This window comes from Balaenoptera acutorostrata, chromosome 9, assembly GCF_949987535.1.
Source record: "Balaenoptera acutorostrata chromosome 9, mBalAcu1.1, whole genome shotgun sequence".
Classification (NCBI taxonomy): domain Eukaryota; kingdom Metazoa; phylum Chordata; class Mammalia; order Artiodactyla; family Balaenopteridae; genus Balaenoptera; species Balaenoptera acutorostrata.
Genome location: NC_080072.1, coordinates 112516445 through 112535442, shown reverse-complemented (window position 1 = coordinate 112535442; position 18998 = coordinate 112516445). Strand labels below are relative to the sequence as shown.

General features: G+C 50.8%; 1 protein-coding gene across 1 annotated transcript in view; it reads right to left on the bottom strand.

The window, feature by feature from the left end:
• Window positions 1-18998, bottom strand: part of GLB1L3 (galactosidase beta 1 like 3) — a 97999-nt gene that overhangs the window by 77065 nt on the left and 1936 nt on the right. The window contains exons 2-8 of the mRNA XM_057553314.1: window positions 16628-16715; window positions 16185-16296; window positions 5333-5771; window positions 5111-5232; window positions 4895-4974; window positions 4654-4785; window positions 4293-4505 (exon numbers count right to left, since the gene is read on the bottom strand). Of these exons, the coding sequence (XP_057409297.1) occupies window positions 4293-4505; window positions 4654-4785; window positions 4895-4974; window positions 5111-5232; window positions 5333-5771; window positions 16185-16296; window positions 16628-16715 (1186 nt within the window). The remainder of the gene's footprint in view (window positions 1-4292; window positions 4506-4653; window positions 4786-4894; window positions 4975-5110; window positions 5233-5332; window positions 5772-16184; window positions 16297-16627; window positions 16716-18998) is intronic.

Genomic DNA, 18998 nt, shown 5'->3' with positions numbered 1-18998 from the left:
CCCTAGTCGTCGGTACACCCTAACTACACGGCACCTCTTGTCCTTAGTTGTCGGTACAACCTAAGCACACAGCTCCTCTTGTCCCTAGTCGTCGGTACACACTAAGCACACGGAGCCTCGGGCCCCTACTCGTCGGTACACCCTAACTGCACGGCGCCTCTGGTCCCTAGTGTTCGGTACAACCTGCGCACACGGCGCCTCTTCTCCCTAGTCATCGGTACACCCTAAGTACACGGCGCCTCTGGTCCCTAGTCATCGGTACACCCTAAGCACACGGCGCCTCTGGTCCCTAGTCGTCGGTACACCCTAACTACACGCGCCTCCTGTCCCTAGTCGCCGGTACACCCTAAGCACACGGCACCTCTTCTCCCCAGTCGTCGGTACACCCTAAGCACACAGAGCCTCGGGTCCCTACTCGTCGGTACACCATAACTACATGGCGCCTCTGGTCCCTAGTGTTCGGTACAACCTAAGCACACGGCGTCTCTGGTCCCTAGTTGTCGGTACACCCTAAGTACACGGCGCCTCTTCTCCCTAGTCGTCGGAACACCCTAAGCACACGGCGCTTCTTCTGCCTAGTCGTCGGTACACCCTACGTACACGGCGCCTCTGGTCCCTAGTTGTCGGTACACCCTAAGCATACGGCGCCGCTGGTCCCTAGTCTTCGGTACACCCTAAGCACACGGCGCCTCTCGTCCCTAGGCGTCGATACACCCTAAGCACACGGCGCCTATGGTCCCTAGTTGTCGGCACACCCTAAGCACACGGCGCCTCTGGTCCCTAGTCGTCGGTACACCCTAAGCAAATGGCGCCTCTGGTCCCTAGTCGTCGGTACACCCTAAGAACACGGCGCCTCTGCTCCCTAGTCGTCGGGACACCCTAAGCACACGGCGCCTCTGGTCCCTAGTCGTCGGTACACCCTAAGCACACGGCGCCTCTTGTCCCTAGTCGTCGGTACACCCTAACTACACGGCGCCTCTGGTCCCTAGTCATCGGTACACCCTAACTTCACGGCGCCTCTTGTCCCTAGTCGTCGGTACACCTTAACTACACGCGCCTCCTATCCCTAGTCGTCGGTACACCCTAACTACACGGCGCCTCTGGTCCCTATGCGTCGGTACACCCTAAGCACATGGCGCCTCTGGTCCCTAGTCGTCGGTACACCCTATGTACACGGCGCCTCTGTTCCCTAGTGGTCGGTACACCCTAAGTACACGGCGCCTGTGGTCCCTAGTCGTCGGTACACCCTAACTACACGGCGCCTCTGGTCCCTAGTCATCGATACACCCTAAGCACACGGCGCCTCTGGTCCCTAGTCGTCGGTACACCCTAAGTACACGGCGCGTCTCGTACCTAGTCATCAGTACACCCTAAGTACACAGCGCCTCTCATCCCTAGACGTCGGTACACCCTAATTACACGGCGCCTCTGGTCCCTAGTCATCGGTACAGCCTAAGCACACGGTGCCTCTTGTCCCTAGTCGTCGGTACACCCTAAGTACACGGCGCCTGTGGTCCCTAGTCGTCGGCACACCCTAACTACACGGCGCATCTGGTCCCTAGTCGTCGATACACCCTAAGCACACGGTGCCTCGGGTCCCTAGTTGTCGGTACACCCTAACTACACGGCGCCTCTCGTCCTTAGTTGTCGGTACAACCTAAGCACACGGCGCCTCTTGTCCCTAGTGGTCGGTACACCCTAAGCCCATGGCACCTCTGGTCCCTACTCGTCGGTACACCCGAACTACACGGCGCCTCTGGTCCCTATGCATCGGTACACGCTAAGCACACGGCGCCTCTTCTCCCTCGTCATCGGTACACCTTAAGCACACGGCGCCTCTGGTCCCTAGTTGTCGGTACACCTGAGTACACGGCGCCTCTTCTCCCTACTCGTCAGTACACCCTACGTACACGCGCCTCTGGTCCCTATGCGTCGGAATACCCTAAGAACACGTCGCCTCTGGTCCCTAGTCGTCGGTACACCCTAACTACACGCACCTCCTATCCCTAGTCGTCGGTACACCCTAACTACACGGCGCTTCTGGTCCCTATGCGTCAGTACACCCTAAGCACACGGCGCCTCTGGTCCCTAGTCATCGGTACACCCTAACTACACGCGCCTCCTGTCCCTAGTCGCCGGTACACCATAAGCACACGGCGTCTCTGGTCTCTAGTCATCGGTACACCCTAACTACACGTGCCTCCTGTCCCTAGTCGTCGGTACACCGTAAGCACACGGCGCCTCTGCTCCCTAGTCGTCGGTACACCCTAAGTACACGGCGCCTCTGGTCCCTAGTCGTCGGTACAACGTAAGCACATGGCGCCTCTGGTCCCTAGTCGTCGGTACACCCTAACTACATGGCACCTCTGGTCCCTAATCGTCAGTACAACCTAAGCACATGGCGCCTCTGGTCCCTAGTCGTCGGTACACCCTAAGTACACGGCGCCTCTGGTCCCTAATCGTCGCTACACCCTAAGCACACGGCGCCTCTGGTCCTTAGTCATGGGTACACCCTAAGCACACGGCTCCTCTTGTCCCTAGTCGTCGGTACACCTTAACTACACGCGCCTCCTATCCCTAGTCGTCGGTACACCCTAACTACACGGCGCCTCTGGTCCCTATGCATCGGTACACCCTAAGCACATGGCGCCTGTGGTCCCTAGTCATCGGTACACCCTATGTACACGGCGCCTCTGTTCCCTAGTGGTCGGTACACCCTAAGTACACGGCGCCTGTGGTCCCTAGTCGTCGGTACACCCTAACTACACGGCGCCTCTGGTCCCTAGTCATCGATACACCCTAAGCACACGGTGCCTCGGGTCCCTAGTCGTCGGTACACCCTAACTACATGGCGCCTCTCGTCCTTAGTTGTCGGTACACCCTAAGCACACGGCGCCTCTGTTCCCTAGTCATCGGTATACCCTAACTACATGGCGCCTCTGGTCCCTACTGGTCAGTACAACCTAAGCACACGGCGCCTCTGGTCCCTCGTCGTCGGCACACCCTAAGCACAAGGCGCCTCTGGTCCCTAGTCGTCGGTACACCCTAAGTACACGGCGCCTCTGCTCCCTAGTCGTCGGTACACCCTAAGTACACGGCGCCTCTGCTCCCTAGTCATCGGTACACCCTAATAACACAGAGCCTGTGGTCCCTAGTCGTCGGTACACCCTAAGTACACAGCGCCTCTGGTCCCTAGTCGTCGGTACACCCTAAGTACACGGCGCCTCTTGTCCCTAGTCGTCGGTACACCCTATGTACACGGCACCTCTTGTCCCTAGACACAGTCAAGTTAAATATCAGGTTAAGTTCACGTTAAAATTCTTCCAATTGACCAAGCTGGGCTTGTATTTCTTTTTGTCACCATCATTGAGTACATGTATGTGTCAGGCATGGCGACAGGCATTTTTGTTATAAATAAGATAGAGGTTTTCTCTCATTGAATCATCAACACAAAGTTATAAGGCTTTACAGGACCCTGGGAGGTGAAGGCTGGAGGCACAGCTGGGCGTGAAGACCAGGTCTGTCTGCCGCTAAAACCCGACCCCTCAGTCACTAAGCTGCAATATTCCTGCCCTTTCAACACTAACCCTCACCTTCCTGATGCTGGTGTTTCCTTACGTGTTTCTTTCTTATTCTAGGATTATTCCTCTATGTGCTCATCTCCATAGACATAAATAAAAATTGTTTTTAAAACACCGTGTAGGGGCTTCCCTGGTGGCGCAGTGGTTAAGAATCCGCCTGCCAGTGCAGGGGACACGGGCTCGAGCCCTGGTCCGGGAAGATCCCACATGCCGCGAAGCAACTAAACTCGTGCACCACGACTACTGAGCCTGTGCTCTAGAGCCCGTGAGCCACAACTACTGAGCCCACGTGCCACAACTACTGAAGCCTGCACGCCTAGAGCCCGTGCTCTGCAACAAGAGGAGCCACTGCAATGAGAAGCCCACGCACCCCAACGAAGAGTAGCCCCCGCCCGCTGCAACTAGAGAAAGCCCACGTGCAGCAACAAACACCCAAAGCAGCCAAAAAATAAATAAATATATATATATATATATATATATATATATATATAAAACACCATGTATTTAACTGTAAATATACTTTGAGCATCTGTCGTAAAACTGAGTTCTCTTAAGGGGCACAATGACTCTCCCGTTGGAGAGGCTCCTGAGCAAAGCCCTGCGTCACCCCATCCAAGGACGGACCACAGCAAACTAAGCACGCGAGGTAAGTGAAAGGCGTGCACTGCACTCCCCACGCCAGAGGCTCAAGCCCCCTGGGGCCATGCTCACGTGGTGACGGTGTTGAAGCCGCAGGCTCTCAGCTTGAGCAGCCGGTCCCTCCAGTAGACCCTGGGCACCCGGAAGTAGTGGATGGAGCCCCCGAAGATGAGGAACTCATGACCCTCCAGCGTGAAGTACGGGTTCCTTCCTGCTCTCTCTTCAGTCTGAAGCCCCACCGAGCGGTCCTTCAGCTTGAGCGGGGTCAGGTGCGACCAGTTAAAGCTGTGGAGGGGCAAGAGGGAGAGAGGGGTGGGGGAGAGGGAGGCTGTGGGAGCCCTAGCGGAAAGGGAAGGCATGGCAGTGGCCGAGCGCTGATGTTACTTCCTCCCAGAAAGGAGAAGGGGCCACCTCCCTCCCCGCTCGGGCACACCTGCGCTGGTCTGGCTTCAGCTGGTCGTTTTCAAATACAAAGTTATCTCTGTGTTTCACCCGAGGAGCAAAACCTGATGAAATAAATGGCAGGAAAAAGATGCACAGGACTCTTCTCCAGGAGAGACAGGGGCTGAAAAGAGAAAGAAATAGCAGTGACCCATGGAAGGTGCGAGGGATGCTGGAGGGACCAGATGGCAGGTCGGAGGCAAGGGAAAGGCAGGAGCCCGGAGGCGGCTCACGACTCGGGCGGGTCTCTGCGCTCCACCCGGGTCCACCCAGGGTCCTGGGCCACCGGGGCGGTCCCACTGCCCACCTCATTCTGGACAGAGAGCTGGGGACGGACTTTCCGTCCTAAAAGCCTACAGCCAGGGACAGGGCAGGGCTGGGGAGTGGGGAAGGGTCCTGGGAAAGGTGGGGGAGGGGGAACGGGGCTCAGTGCCAGGCGGGAGCGTTACATCCACCAGGTTCGGGAAGGACTCGGTGACCGGCAGGAGGAGCGCCTTCTCAGCACCCACACCCTGACTTTCTTCCATCGGAGGTGACGGACAGACCCCCAGCAGGGGGGGCAGGAACAGCACTGGAGGAGAGAAGGCTTGGGGGGGGGGGTGATGAGGAGAGCCTTGGGCAGATCTGAGGGCCCAGGAGGGTGTCCCAGTGCAAGGTGGCCCTTGCCCCACGTAACGTTCCCAGGGCTCGACGCAATAAATGCCTGTGGATGACGACTGACAGAACGCGGAGGGGGTCTAGGAGGCTCCCAGGTAAGCTGCCCTCGGGGCGATGGGGAACCGGGATGAGGCGTGAGCGAGCCCGCGCCTGGAAGGGCAGGTGGGCTGGGGGCTGGGGGACCTTCACCTGGAACGCTGCGGGGAGCCCATCACCGCTAGGCCGAGGAGCCGACGTCCCGCGCTGCTCCCGCCGCCTCTCCGCTGCCCAGACGCCGCGCGGGGACGCGGGGACGCGGGCCGGCTCAGGTGCGCGCTGCGGGGACGCGGGGACGGTCTCAGGCGCGCGCCGCCCGGGACGCAGGGGACGGAGGCGGAGAGTCGGGCTCTGGGCGGCGGGAACAGCAGCCCCGCATCGGACCGAGAGTGTCGAATCGCCTCTGGGCGCAAATGCCTTTCAGCGGCGGAAGGAAGGCAGGAGGGTGTCGGGTTATCGCCCTGACCTTGAATTTCCGAAACTGTGTTTCACCGACCAATCGGGACAGAGAGGCGGGGAGAAGTAGGACCCAAGGGCGACTTAGCCTACGTGTGCGGGAGAGCCGGGAAGTTTTGATTCCGCCGGTTCAGCTACTTTAGTGAGAACCCCTCTGGCTCCCGGTGCACAATGAAATACTTCAATAAGATGAGAAACGCGAAATAAAGGTGCCGCGCGGTGCCAGGGATGCAAGGGCGAGGGACATGGGCTACCCTGGAGGAGTCGTTTTCCCAAACTGCGTCGGGAAGTGAGTGAGAATTACCAGAGGAAGGAAGAGTAGGAAGGAAGAGTAGGAATTCCTACCCGTGGGAATAGCCTCAAAGTAGCTACGTCGTGTGTGCGAGGTCCACAGTTTGGAATGCTTCGTTTACAAAGGAGCAGAGATGCGGGGGCAGAGGTCAGCTCCGGAGGAGGCTGGTCAGGGAGCGCGCGGCGGAGGCCGTGCTAACTAGCAACTCAGCCTCTTTGCCGAGATTTCAGGCAGAAAGTTAAGTCAGGTATTAGTTTTATCGGGATTCCCTGGTACAAGGTGGAGGTCAGGTGAGAAACAGGTCATCCCAGTGGAGCTGGTGACCCCAGGATAAGGGCCCGAGTCGTTCTCTGGCGAGGAGAGGGAGGGGTTTAAGAAAATGTTGAGGTAAAATTGGTAGCTGTTGGTAATTGCTTGGATGAGGGTTAGGGCGACGCACAGAGGAGGTGGATGGCCGCCGCGCTTCAGGCTTGTGTGAGTTGGGTAGAGAGCGGTGACATTCGCCGAGAACAGAAACACAGGGAGTGATCTGGGTTTGAATATAGAAAAGGGTGCTGAGCCCAGTTTGGAACGGCTGGATTTGAAGTCCCTGTGATGCAAGTCTCTTTTCAGAGATCGGAAAATCAGAAAATCCTCTGACCTTTTCTTTTCGAAGCCTTTGCTTTTCCTCTCCCATTTGAAAGAACAAAGCTTGTGGTAACAGGTTGAAATCAAGACTACAGTTTTCAGAGAATGGTGTGTGTGTGTGTGTGTGTGTGTGTGTGTGTGTGTGTGTGTGTGTGTGTGTGTGTTTTCTCTCTTGTCTCACTCATTACAGGTACATTTTCGTCCTTGAGACCTCAGCTCCCTGAGAATTTTGTAGAATATCCCCTTTCTCTCATTCTTAGTTTGGAAGCAATGGACTCCTGTGACTTTCTACTTCTTACACAGAAGCATAATATTTCATCTCTTTGAATATACCTTGTTTTAGAAATTTGGTTTTACAGCCACAAAACTGTATTCTTCTTTATCAAGATTGTTAAAACTGCAACTTCCCTGGTGGTCCAGTGGCTAAGACTCCGGGCTCCCAATGCAGGGGGCCCAGGTTCAATCCCTGGTCAGAAAACTAGATTCCACATGCCACAACTAAGAGTTAGCATGCCGCAATGAAAATCAAAAATCCTGCATGCCCCAATTAAGATCCGGTACAGCCAAATAAATAAATAAATATTTTTAAAAAAACAGATTGTTAAAACTATTCTTGGGCCTGTGCCTTTCCATATAAAATTTAGAAAAAGCTTGCTTATTTCTACCAAAAGCCATGCTAAAATTTTGATGGGAGTTGCGTTAGACCTATAGATCCGTTGGGAAGATTTGGCATCTTTACTCTTGAGTCTTCAAATCCATGAACATGCTAAGTTTCTCCATTTATTTAGGTCTTCTTTCATTTTTTTAATCAGAATTCTGTGATTTTTTTCAACACACAGTGCCTATGCATATTTTGTTAGTTTTTTTTTTTTGGTTAGTTTTATACCTCAGTATTTCATTTTCTTTTGAGCTATTTTAATAAATTTATGTATTTATTTTTGACTGTGTTGGGTCTTCATTGCTGCGCACGGGCCCTCTCTAGCTGTGGCGAGCGGAGCTGCTCCTCATTGCAGTGCACGGGCCTCCCACTGTGGCGGCCTCTCCCGTTGCGGATCACGGGCTCTAGGCACACGGTCTTCAGTAGTTGTGGCACGCGGGCTCAGTAGTTGTGGCTCGCAGGCTCTAGAGCACAGGCTCAGTAGTTGTGGCGCACAGGCTTAGCCACTTTTGAGCTATTTTAAATGGTATAGTATTTTCAAGTTCAGTTTCAGCAAATTCATTGTTAGCATATAGAAATGCAGTTGAGTTTCTTGTGTAGATCTTGTATTCTGTGACCTTGGTAAACTCACTTATTAATTCTAAAAGTTTTGAAAATCCAATCCCATGGGACTTTCTAAAGAAGAAGTCATGTTATCTGCAAATACAATTTTTTTTTCTTTCTAATCCTTCCAATGTCTTTATTTCTTTTTCTTCTCTTATTGTGGTAGCTGGAGTTCCTAGTACTATGTTGAATAAGAATGGTGAGAACCCACATCCTTACCTGTTTCCAGTCTTAGGTAGAAAACAGTCTTTTACCACTAAGTATGATGTTAGATGTAGGTGGGGTTTGTGTGTGTTGTTTATCAAGTTGAAGTAGTTCCCTTATAGTCCTAATTTGCTGAGATTTTTTTTTATCATGAATGGTGATGGATTTTGTCAAAGGCTTGTGTGGAAACACATTTTCAGCTCCTGTGGGTAAACACCAAGGAGCATGATTTCTGGATCATATGGTGAGAATATGTTTAGCTTTGTTAGAAACCACCAACCTGTCTTCCAGAGTGGCTGCACCATCCTGCGTTCCACCAGCAGTGATGAGAGTTCCCGCTGCTCCACCTCCTCACCAGCATTTTGTGTTGTCAGTGTTCTGGATTTGGGCCATTCTAGGAGGTGTGTAGTGGTATTTCATTGTTGTCTTAAATTGCACCCCCTGATGACATATGATGTGGAGAATTGTTTCATATGCTTATCTGCCATCTGTACATCTTCTTCAGGGAGGTGTCTGTTAATGTCTTTGGCCTATTTTTTAATTGAGTTGTTTGTTTTCTTATTTTTGAGTTTAAGAGATCTCTGTATATTTTGGATAAGAGTCTTATTATGAGATACGTCTTTTGCAAATACTTTCTCCCAGTCTATGGCTTATTTTCTCATTCTCTTGATATTGTCTTTCGCAGAGCAGAAATTTTTAATTTTAATGAAGTCCGGCTTGTGAATTATTGTTTTCATCATGTCCATTAAGGACCTGGTCTCAGACCCATCCCTGCCCCCACTGAGAACTGGAACTTTCTTTGAGCTGCACCAGATCCAGGGACCCAGCTGGTACAAGACCCAAGCTGGACCCACCATATTCAGAACAGCACCTGCCCGCTGCAAACTTATGGTCTCAAGGTCTCCCCTTGTGACTATGCAACCATTTCAGACCTCAAACAATCCTTACTTAACAAGCATGCTTACTTCTTGCAGCTCCAATTATCACTCTTGGTAAACAGCTCATGTAACTAACTGTATAAGCCTCCCTTCCTATGATGCCAACGCTAGCACTCCTTCAAAGATAAGGTTCTTTTCCCAGATGCCAGGATCGTGCTGACGCGCCGTGGATGTGCTCATCTCTGTTGAAACCTTGTAAGAACGTATGCCTGTTGTGTTTGGTGTGTATTCTTTGTCCTGAAAAGGTATAAAACTGTGCTGAAAACCATGCTTCTCCAATTGCTTTCCTTCTGGATGGAGACTGTACTCCTGGGCTGGTCCTCAGCTTGGCTCAAGTAAAAACTCTCTTCCATTCCTTATTATAGATGGTTTATTGATTATTCACCTTGACGACTATCACTCACCTGAAATGCCAGGTCCTAAAATTCCAAAATTATGTTCAGCAAAAGATCTGATTTAGAAACCGTTCTGAGATACAGTCTCTGAGTGCAGTGTCACACTGATGCTCTCCCCTGCCCGTCCTGGATGGACAGTCCTTTGAGATGCAACTCATGTCCTGTCACCTTGTTCTTATACGTCATGGTTTTAGCTATAGCTTTTACTTTGCAATTTTTCCCAATAATTTCATATTGTTGATTTCCATCAAAATAGACTCCCGTAAACCCCCTCATATTTACTAGTCTAATCATTATTTGCTTTTGAAATAAATAAAAAGGTGAATTTTTATGAGTGCCACTGAATGCATATTGAAACATTATTTCATTCGTTTTGATGAAATGTTCTTTTGCCTTTGCAGTCAGAAGTAGCAAGCTTCAAGGCAACCGATTATTTTAACTCAAATTGTTACAAGAAGAATGTGGGTAGGAGAAGCCTATGCAAAAAAGTACAGATAAGTAAACTTTAGTTGCTCCTTTAGAAGAATGTGCAAAAAGTGTCCCCAAGTGCTCGTGGAGGGGAATTCACTGCAGATTGACTGCATTATTCCCAGAGTGGTCCTTTGCGACACCCTCCCCACTGGGTGTCTCACTGGCCCAGGGCAGAAGTCGAGCATTGATTGTATTTTATTATCTGCACATTGGAGGACAACCAGCTGAATTCTGCAGCTCCAGAGAGTGTAGACAAAGCCTAGAATGATAAACAACAATCTCTCCCTTCTGCTGAATCTTAAACCTTGTAGAGAATAAATTCTCTGATCTAAATTCTGTCGGTGGAAAATCAGACCTAAGTCATTCATACATTTGAGCAGCAATCTTTAAGATTTCAAACTTCACCACAGCAGAGAAGCATTATTTTAGTTGTTGCAGAAACTAGCATTTTCTTGCATCTTAAAATGGCTTTTGAGAAAGAATGATATCGAGCCTGGTAAAGTCAGCTGTGACACAGAGTGACTGTATTTTAATCCCGGGACTCTTGCATCCTTGCTGCTCTGCGTGGAGACTTTTAAGGGAGACCACCAAAAACATTCTTCCAGCTCCGAAGAATGGGGAATGGGCTAGACTTGGAGAATGTCTAGCCATAAAAGGGAGCCAGAGAAAGATGGATATACCAAAATTATTCACCCTCCAACTTAAATTACATTAGCCCACTAGGACTACCAGATATTCATACCATAACTTTCCTTAGTTGGCTATGACGCCAACTAGATTCGGGATATACCATCTGCAGTGCTTGCGTTGCTTTAGAATACGGGATTTTAAGATCCTGCAACATTGTTCTGAAACGTTTCAGTAAAATTACTGGGGAGGAAGGAACTGTCCTCTGCCTTTCTGGGAGCTTCTGGCTGGTCTAAGAATTAAACAGACAGGAGACAGATGAAGAGGAGAAAATCAAACAAAAATTTAATAACATGTACACGTGGGAGAAACCCAGGAAAAAAGTAACTCACCAAAATGGCCAAAACCCTCACCCTAAATACCATCTTCAGCTAAAGACAAAGGAGGATGTTGGGGGTAGAGGTTTGGGACTCTGAAGGGGAGGAAGGCACTTCACGTGGAGTCTGAAAAGCACACGTGTGGAAAACAATCAATGGGACAGAGTGGACACATCCCCAGGTCCCCTGAGCCCAGATTCTGTGCAGACATCTCTATTCCAGGAACAGACCCTTTATCCAAATTCTTTAGGCAGCAAAGGGGGAGGTAAAAAGAAAGACTTCCTGAGTCTTCTGTTTCTTAGAAATAATCGGCCTAAATTACTCCTCATGCCAAAGAGACACATTTTGGGTGACAAATTTTGCTTCTGATGTTACAAAGGTCCTTAATGTACCTGCTACAGGAACAAACCCCGCAAGCAGCTCTGAGAGACGTTGGGCTGGTTAAAAAGGGAGAAACAAAGTTCCCTTTAAAAATAGAACAGTGGCTAGAATAAGCAGAAAACTGAACAAGCCTACAGGTGACAGAGGGGAAACACATCAAAAGGTGGGCAGAGAGCTGGGACCCAAGGAGAGAAGGTTTGCAGAGAAGAAAGGGTCCTTCCCGGGAATCCAGAGACCAGAGTTCTAACCCTAGCCCCTCACCCAGCTAAAATTGCAGCTTTACTTAAATCTGAGATTTAAGTAAATTAAAGATTTAAATTAAGATTTATCAAAATTAAGATTTAAGTAAATTAAGTGTCTCCTCGTGGTTACATTGAGTCCTATTTGTTGCTTTCTCGTTGCCTGTTGTGTGTCAGGTGCTGTACAAGACAACAAGGTAGTGACACCAAGCAGGACCCCGTGGGGCTCCTAGTGAGACAGGAGGGAAGGGGGCAGGGCACAACCTTCGAAAGAATGACATAGCCCGAGGACACAACATAAACTGATTAAAACCAAATGGGTCCAAGATGGCAGACAAGTTGACTTCCACTAGACCTTGAGCCTCAGTATACACTCACTGCGACACATCAGCAAGCTAAATGACACACCCACAGGTGCCATGACAGTTCCAAGACCGACCCTAAGGATCAAAAAGTGGGCGGTGGCCTAATTCCTGGAAATCCCCGCCCCTTCCTAAAATAGCTGGACTACTCCTCCCATTCATTAGCCTATGAAATTGCCCATTCCTATAAAAACTGACAACCTCATACCTTGGTGCCTTTCTCACCTTCTGAGATGGCCCACACTCTGTCTGTGGAGTGTGTTTCTCTCTAAATAAATCCACTTCTTACCTATCGCTTTGTCTCTCACTGAATTCTTTCTGCAATGAGACATCAAGAAGCTGAGCTTCCTTAAGTCGTGAGACCAGGTGTGTGATCTCAGTTGGAAGACCACAGGTTTTGGCCGGGTTCGAGTCCCAGCCATGTGGGTTCACGTCCCAATCAGGGTTTTGGCTGAGTTTGAGTCCTGGCACGTGGGTTCAAGTCCCAATTTGAGGTGCACAGTTTCAGCTGGCAACCACGAAGGGACAGTGATAAGGTAAGAAAATGTTGAGGGTTAGGTCTTGGTCCTAAAGAGGCCTGCTCTGCCTATGTCTGCTCATTTTTGACCAGCAGGTCAACCCCGTATGCTTATGTACATCCAACAACAGATACAGGAGAGAATTGTTAATCTCTATACTCTGCTTGACTCTGAGGTTTTTCTCCTACATTCTTGCATTCTTGTTCATTCCTGCTCTCTTTCTTCCTTTTTCCCTTTCTTTCTTTCTTTCGTTTCTTTCTTTCGTTCTTCTGTTAACCCCTGAAGACCTGTGTGACCACCAAGGTGTACTTTTTATTGCTCTTACTCTCCTCCCTCTGACCCTTACAGGTGCTGACCCTTTATTCCCAGCTTGTAGCTAGACCAGCTCCCGCTCATTGTCAACACCACTGGGGACGTCTTCTGTGCCGTTTCTTTGAAAGAACTTTTTGGGCAGTAACACCTGGTTGGGAGACTACCTTGGAACGGATAGCATCTAAAATCCTAAGTGCAAATCTTGACCAAATTGCGCAGTGGATTTTGACTGAAGAGTGGAATTTCGGATAGCTCGGGAGTTAAAGACATCACCTTAGGGCTTCCCTGGTGGTGCAGTGGTTGAGAATCTGCCTGCCGATGCAGGGGACACGGGTTCGAGCCCTGGTCTGGGAAGATCCCACGTGCCACAGAGCAGCTGGGCCCGTGAGCCACAATTACTGAGCCTGCGCGTCTGGAGCCTGTGCTCCGCAACAAGAGAGGCCACGATAGTGAGAGGCCCGCGCACCGCGATGAAGAGTGGCCCCCGCTTGCCACAACTAGAGAAAGCCCTCGCACAGAAACGAAGACCCAACACAGCCATAAATAAATTTAAAAAAAAGACATCACCTTAGGCTTGTCTGAAATGGGTCAGGCTTCATCAATCCCAACCAATACCTCTCTGGGCCATATACACCAGGATTGGGAAAGATTTGGACAACAGGAATTAAAAGGAAAAACTTAGTAGGTTATATAATCAGGTTTGGCCACAATAAGAGTTAGGAAATTTAAAATGGAGTGAAGTACCCTATGTTCAAATTTTCATGGCCTTGTATCTAGGCAATGGAACCCAAAAGGAATTTCAGGCATGTGTAGCTTGGAGGGATAACTCTAGGAAGGACACAGAGGACATTTTAATTGACCCACCCTACAGGGCCACGGATCCCAAATGAACATGGATCCCTCCTCCCCAGACGCACAGGCCCTTTGGCTATGCATTTCATAGCCCAGTCTGCCCCAGCCATCAGGTGCGAAATTCAGAAAGCAACTGCTGGTCCTCAGACTCCAATGAATGATTTGTTCCAATTGGCTTATTTGGTTTTCAGGAATAGGGATATGGCCAAAAAGGCTGAACGCACCCAGAGAAATATGCAGAAGGCCCAAACGATTGCAATGGTTTTGTCCGCTCAGAGACCACCAAAGGGGAAACCAACTCTTCTGGGCCAGTCTGGCCCTGGCAGGCCACAAGGCCCACGGGTCCCCACACAAGGCCAGTGTGCCCTGTGTGGACAAAAGGGGCACCGGAGGGAGGATTGTGATCAACGTGCCCTTTGCAAACAACCAGGGCATCGGAAGAGGGAATGGCCCAGATGCCAGAGAGCGACGGGGCCCCTCAGCCATTGATGGTTTTGCAATCAGAAGACTGAAGGGGCCCAAGGCCGAAAGTGGCTCTACCTAGAGATACCATCTACATAACTAATGTCAAGCCTCAGGTGGTCATTGATGTGGTGGGCCACTTGATAAAATTTTTTTATAGACACTGGTGTAAACTTCTGGTCTTAACCCAAAGGGTTGGAAACCTTAGCAATCATAAGAAATATGTAATGAATGGGGTTGTCAGGGAAGAGACAGGGGCACACTTTCCTGGAACCCCTTTTTTGCAAGATCAATGGCCAGCTGTTTTTACATTCCTTTCTGTTTGTGCCTGACTGTCCCATCCCTTTAATGGGAAGAGATTTATTAACCAAGTTAGGGGCCACTCTGTTTCTCGAGGGGCAAGGGAACCACCCTCATCACCAAATGGTTCTAACAAAAAGCAAAAAGGAACAGATAAAATCTGAAGCTAAAATAGAAGCCTTAGTAGACCCTGGAATGCAGAATATTGAGGTTCCGGGCTTGGCCAAAGATATCCAGCCAGCGATTATTAAGTAAAAAGGGTTATATAGTGTCTAAATATAAGGTACAAATTTCTTAAACCTAGGGAAGATCCTCAAAAATGTTTATAAGTAGATTGCCCAAATACGAGGCCACTGGTCTGACTAAACTGACCATAGCTGATATTAAGAGCCTGATAGGAATTTTGGAAGAGGCCTGCTCCCTTAAATTAAACGAGGAAAAGTAAAACTTTCCAACATGGGTGAATGGGTATGTCAGTCCTTCAATATCATTGAGGTAACCACCCAATTCTTTGAAAAAGAAAGCAAAACTGTCCTTGTTTTACAAATGTAGTCTTTACAGGACCAGAGGTGTGGCTGCAAAAATAATCCAAAACCCACCAATCCTTTTACCGCTCCCCAAACCTCCCTATTTATCTTACGAGGCTTGTAAGTGTTAAACAAAAGGGAGGGACTTCCCTGCTGGCGGAATCCACCTGCCAATGCAGGGGACACAGGTTCGAGCCCTGGTCCGGGAAGATCCCACATGCCGCGGAGCAACTAAGCCCGTGTGCCACAGCTACTGAGCCTGAGCTCTAGAGCCCGCGAGGCACAACTACTGAGCCCATGAGCCACAACTACTGAGCCCATGAGCCACAACTACTGAAGCCCACGCACCTAGAGCCTGTGCTCCGCAACAAGAGAAGCCACCGCAATGCGAAGCCCGCACACCTCAATGAAGAATAGTCCCTGCTCCCCGCAACTAGAGAAAGCCTGCTCACAGCAACGAAGACCCAACGCAGCCAAAAATAAATAAATAAATAAATTTTAAAAATTAAAAAAATTAAAATATAAATAAATAAACAAAAGGGAAACAAAGTCATCCTGGGAGGAACTTGCCTGTACCTTTGAGATGCAAATGTCCTATCTGGTCTTCTCAGGAACCCTTACCTCTGCCATCTTTTTAAAGGCAAATTTTAAAAAAAGGGTAAAGTAATTTAGAACTTGACTTGTCAAGGATAAATAGAAATCTTGTGTCTTTTCTGTAAACACTAGTAAAAAGGATTAAGCCATCTAGGTAGGTGACCTTACAGGGGTCCATCAGGTGTTCCTTACAACGTGCTGGGCCCGAGACATAATCGAGTTGCAGAACTTCAAGCGTGGCTGTAAGTGTGCCCTGGGATCTCCTACAGCATCCCCACCACGGGCAGGATGGTGAGTCCCTGGGCGGCTATGGGCCTCAGCATCTGGTCTCACACTATGTCTGGAAGCTACTGCATCACGCTCACTACTTTCCTCGTGCAGCGGGTCCTACCTCCGTCCCCACCAGAACACGTGGCAGGCACCTTGGTCACGTTTGTTTGGCTCCGCTCCCCAACCCCAGTCAACACCGGGGAAGGGGCGGCGCCTCCCAGATGGCTGCGGGGCGGTGGAGGTCGCCAGGAGCCTGGATTCCCTCGCACCAGGCAGGGCTCACGCACACCAGGGCTTTTCCTCAAGGGCTCTCACGGGACGGAAGGTTGGGTGGGGGACACAGGCCAGGGAGAAACATCACTAACCTTCATGTTCATGAAGGTGTCTTTGGGGTGACTTCCGACTCTCAGGAGAGCAAGGAAGAAGGCAGGGCCCTGAGGCTGGAAGAAGGTCTGTTTCCAGATGTTGGGAAGGTCCCTAAGGAGGGGAGAGTCAACCCAGTGGACAGGTCATGCCCTTCTCGACAATGTGTCAGTCATGACCTCTGAGGGTCGTCTCCTCCCTGCCAAGCCCGGCGACCCCTTGCACAGCCCGTTCGGGGTCCACGATGCAGTACTGAGACGGTAGACCGGGGCTGGGGACGGGGGACGGTGACCACGCTGCCCCGAACAACTAGGAAACTTGGGGCCATTTCCTTCAGTGTTCTGGGCCGCTGTCTCTTATGAGAAAACAAAGGGGGTTCGTCTGGATGGCCTCCGCTGCTCCCCGCCTTTGATCGGACACCTTGAGTCAATGGTCTGGCACCCACCTTTGTATGAATTTACCCTGCATCTCCAGGCTGTAGATTTTAAATTTCCTCAGTGGAGAACTGTCCGGATAGATGTCCCCAACTAAACCTGCAGAAGCGGGAAGAAAGGGAGCACGAGGCAGGGAGGATGCAGGGATGTGCCCGGGCTGTGGGCAGCGTGCCCCTGAAAGAGGACGGAGGTTTCTGCAGGGCCCTGCATAGATCGCTCCTCCTCCAGTGCCCGCGTGCACCTCTCAGCGTGGGTTCCCACAGTGACTGCACCTCCTACCGTTCTGGCCAGCACAGTGGTTCAGCTAACTTGAACTCTGAGGCAGGTCAAAGCACGCAGAGAAAAAGAAAGAAGGCGTGTGAGCCGGGGCAGCCCCGGGGAAGCCTGGGGAGGCTGGGGGAGGTCAGGGGAGGCTGGGGGAGGTCAGGGCAGCCCAGGGGAGGCTGGGGAAGGCCAGGGGAGGTCAAGCATGGGCTCCAGAGAAAGAAGATCAAAGTTCCCAGGGAGGCACTCTGACCCCCTTATTCTCCATGGGCATTTCTACAGCCTCCTTCAAAACGCTCCCGGAAGAGGCAGGGCCGTGCGCTGGCTTGGTGCTTAGAGAACACCCTCGGGGGAGCCTTGAAAAAGGACGTGATCATCCTTTCCCCTCGAAGCAAGGCTCCGTCAAAGCTTCTAGGCATGGGTGTCTCACTGGTCGAAACAGCCCGTTCTCTTCCACACCATGACACCATGAGCCTGGCCGCAGCGACCCTCGGCCGCGGTAAGAGCAACTAGAATTTGGTGCTCAGATTCTCAGGCGTCTCCGTCCTGGGCCCACCCTTCCTCTCCCGATTGATGCTGGGCCCACAGGCAAGTCGGCCTTGGCTCTCCACCAGGATTCTCAGTGTCAGGTAGTCCTTGTAACCCTGCCCAAGGCACACTGGCCAGGTGGGGGCCACTTAGGCCCTCTTTTGGAGACCAGTGAGGTCTCCCCGAGACTAGGACGAGCTAGTAAGCAGGGTGGCCAACAGACCGCGGGCCTCAGGGTCCCCCCAGACCTCTGGCTCTGGGTCAGGCAAACCCTTCAGCGCCTCCTCCTCTTACTCACCCACCCCCTCGCGTGCTGGGCCTTTTGAGAAATAGAGTCACTTGAACATTTTACCAGAGACTCTTTTGAGGCTGCTGACCAACCCAGAGTTTTTGAGCAGCAAATATCTAACATGGAAAAGTTCTGCTCACCCAGAGTATGGACACCTGCTCACCCTTAGAGGGGCACATAGCTCATCCCTGCTGGGCCCCAAGGCAAGGAGCAATCCGAAGGTCAGCGGGGGAGAAAACAGACCTTCACAGGGCCAGGCCACGCTTACAGCCGAGCCCAGGGCCTAGGCAGGGGCTAGAACTATTAGTCCATTAACAGTGGATTATGTGCATTATTCCTGGGAATAGTCAGCTCTTGGCTGGCATGATCCAGGACTCCTATATACTTGTCATCCAAAAACACCTGCCGAAGAAAGAGGGAAAGCGTCATTGGGTCCTGATGAGGAAGGAGGGGAAGAGAAGCCTTGGAAAAGCAAAGAAAAGGGCAAGTTCTAGGAGAAGGACTAACTCAGTCTCTCAGAAGGTTACAAGCTGACCACGAGTTCACAAAAGGGAGCATACTGAAAGCAGCTCTGCCCTGAGGTGTGCGAGAAGAATCCTGACACCAGATCTGGGCCTGGGCCACTGCAGGGGGCGGAGGGAAAGAAAAAGAGTGAAAAGGCCTGTAGGGAACGGTCAGGAAAAGGGAAGCAGAGGACAATGGACACTGTGAAAGACGTGATGACCAAGGGGAGGCGGGGCTCCAGGGGCAGCGGGCATGTGCCTGATTCTAGAGATGACCTGAACGTACACCCATCTCTCTTCTGCTACCCGCCATACTGCTTCCGCCCCCTTCCCCTACAGAAGACTGCTCGAGCCATGCAGGACCAGAGAACGATACACCATTTGCCCCTTAGATTATCTGAGTTAGAACACAATTTTTCAAATGAAATTTTACTAGGAGACTATAAAAATTAAAATCCGCAAGTATTAAAAACATTAATATTATATAGAACACAGAATTCACATTTTAAGCTTATAGTCTAATGACAAGGTCTATATGCTCTACAATCATTTATTGAGCACCTCCTGAATGACTAAATATTTCCCTGGAGAAGGGGTCACCACGGTTAAAACACAAGCCCAGCCCCTGAGAGTTACACAAGTTACACAGAGGGGTGATGGGAACAAAGACTGCCGTGGAGGAGGCTTGCAGGAGGGCGGAGCTGTTCCCATGACAACAGCCACGGGAAAGCGACAGGGGCTGTAAGTGCGGGACAGCCAGGATGGGATTCTTCCTCGGGAAGACAACTCCGGTGGCCC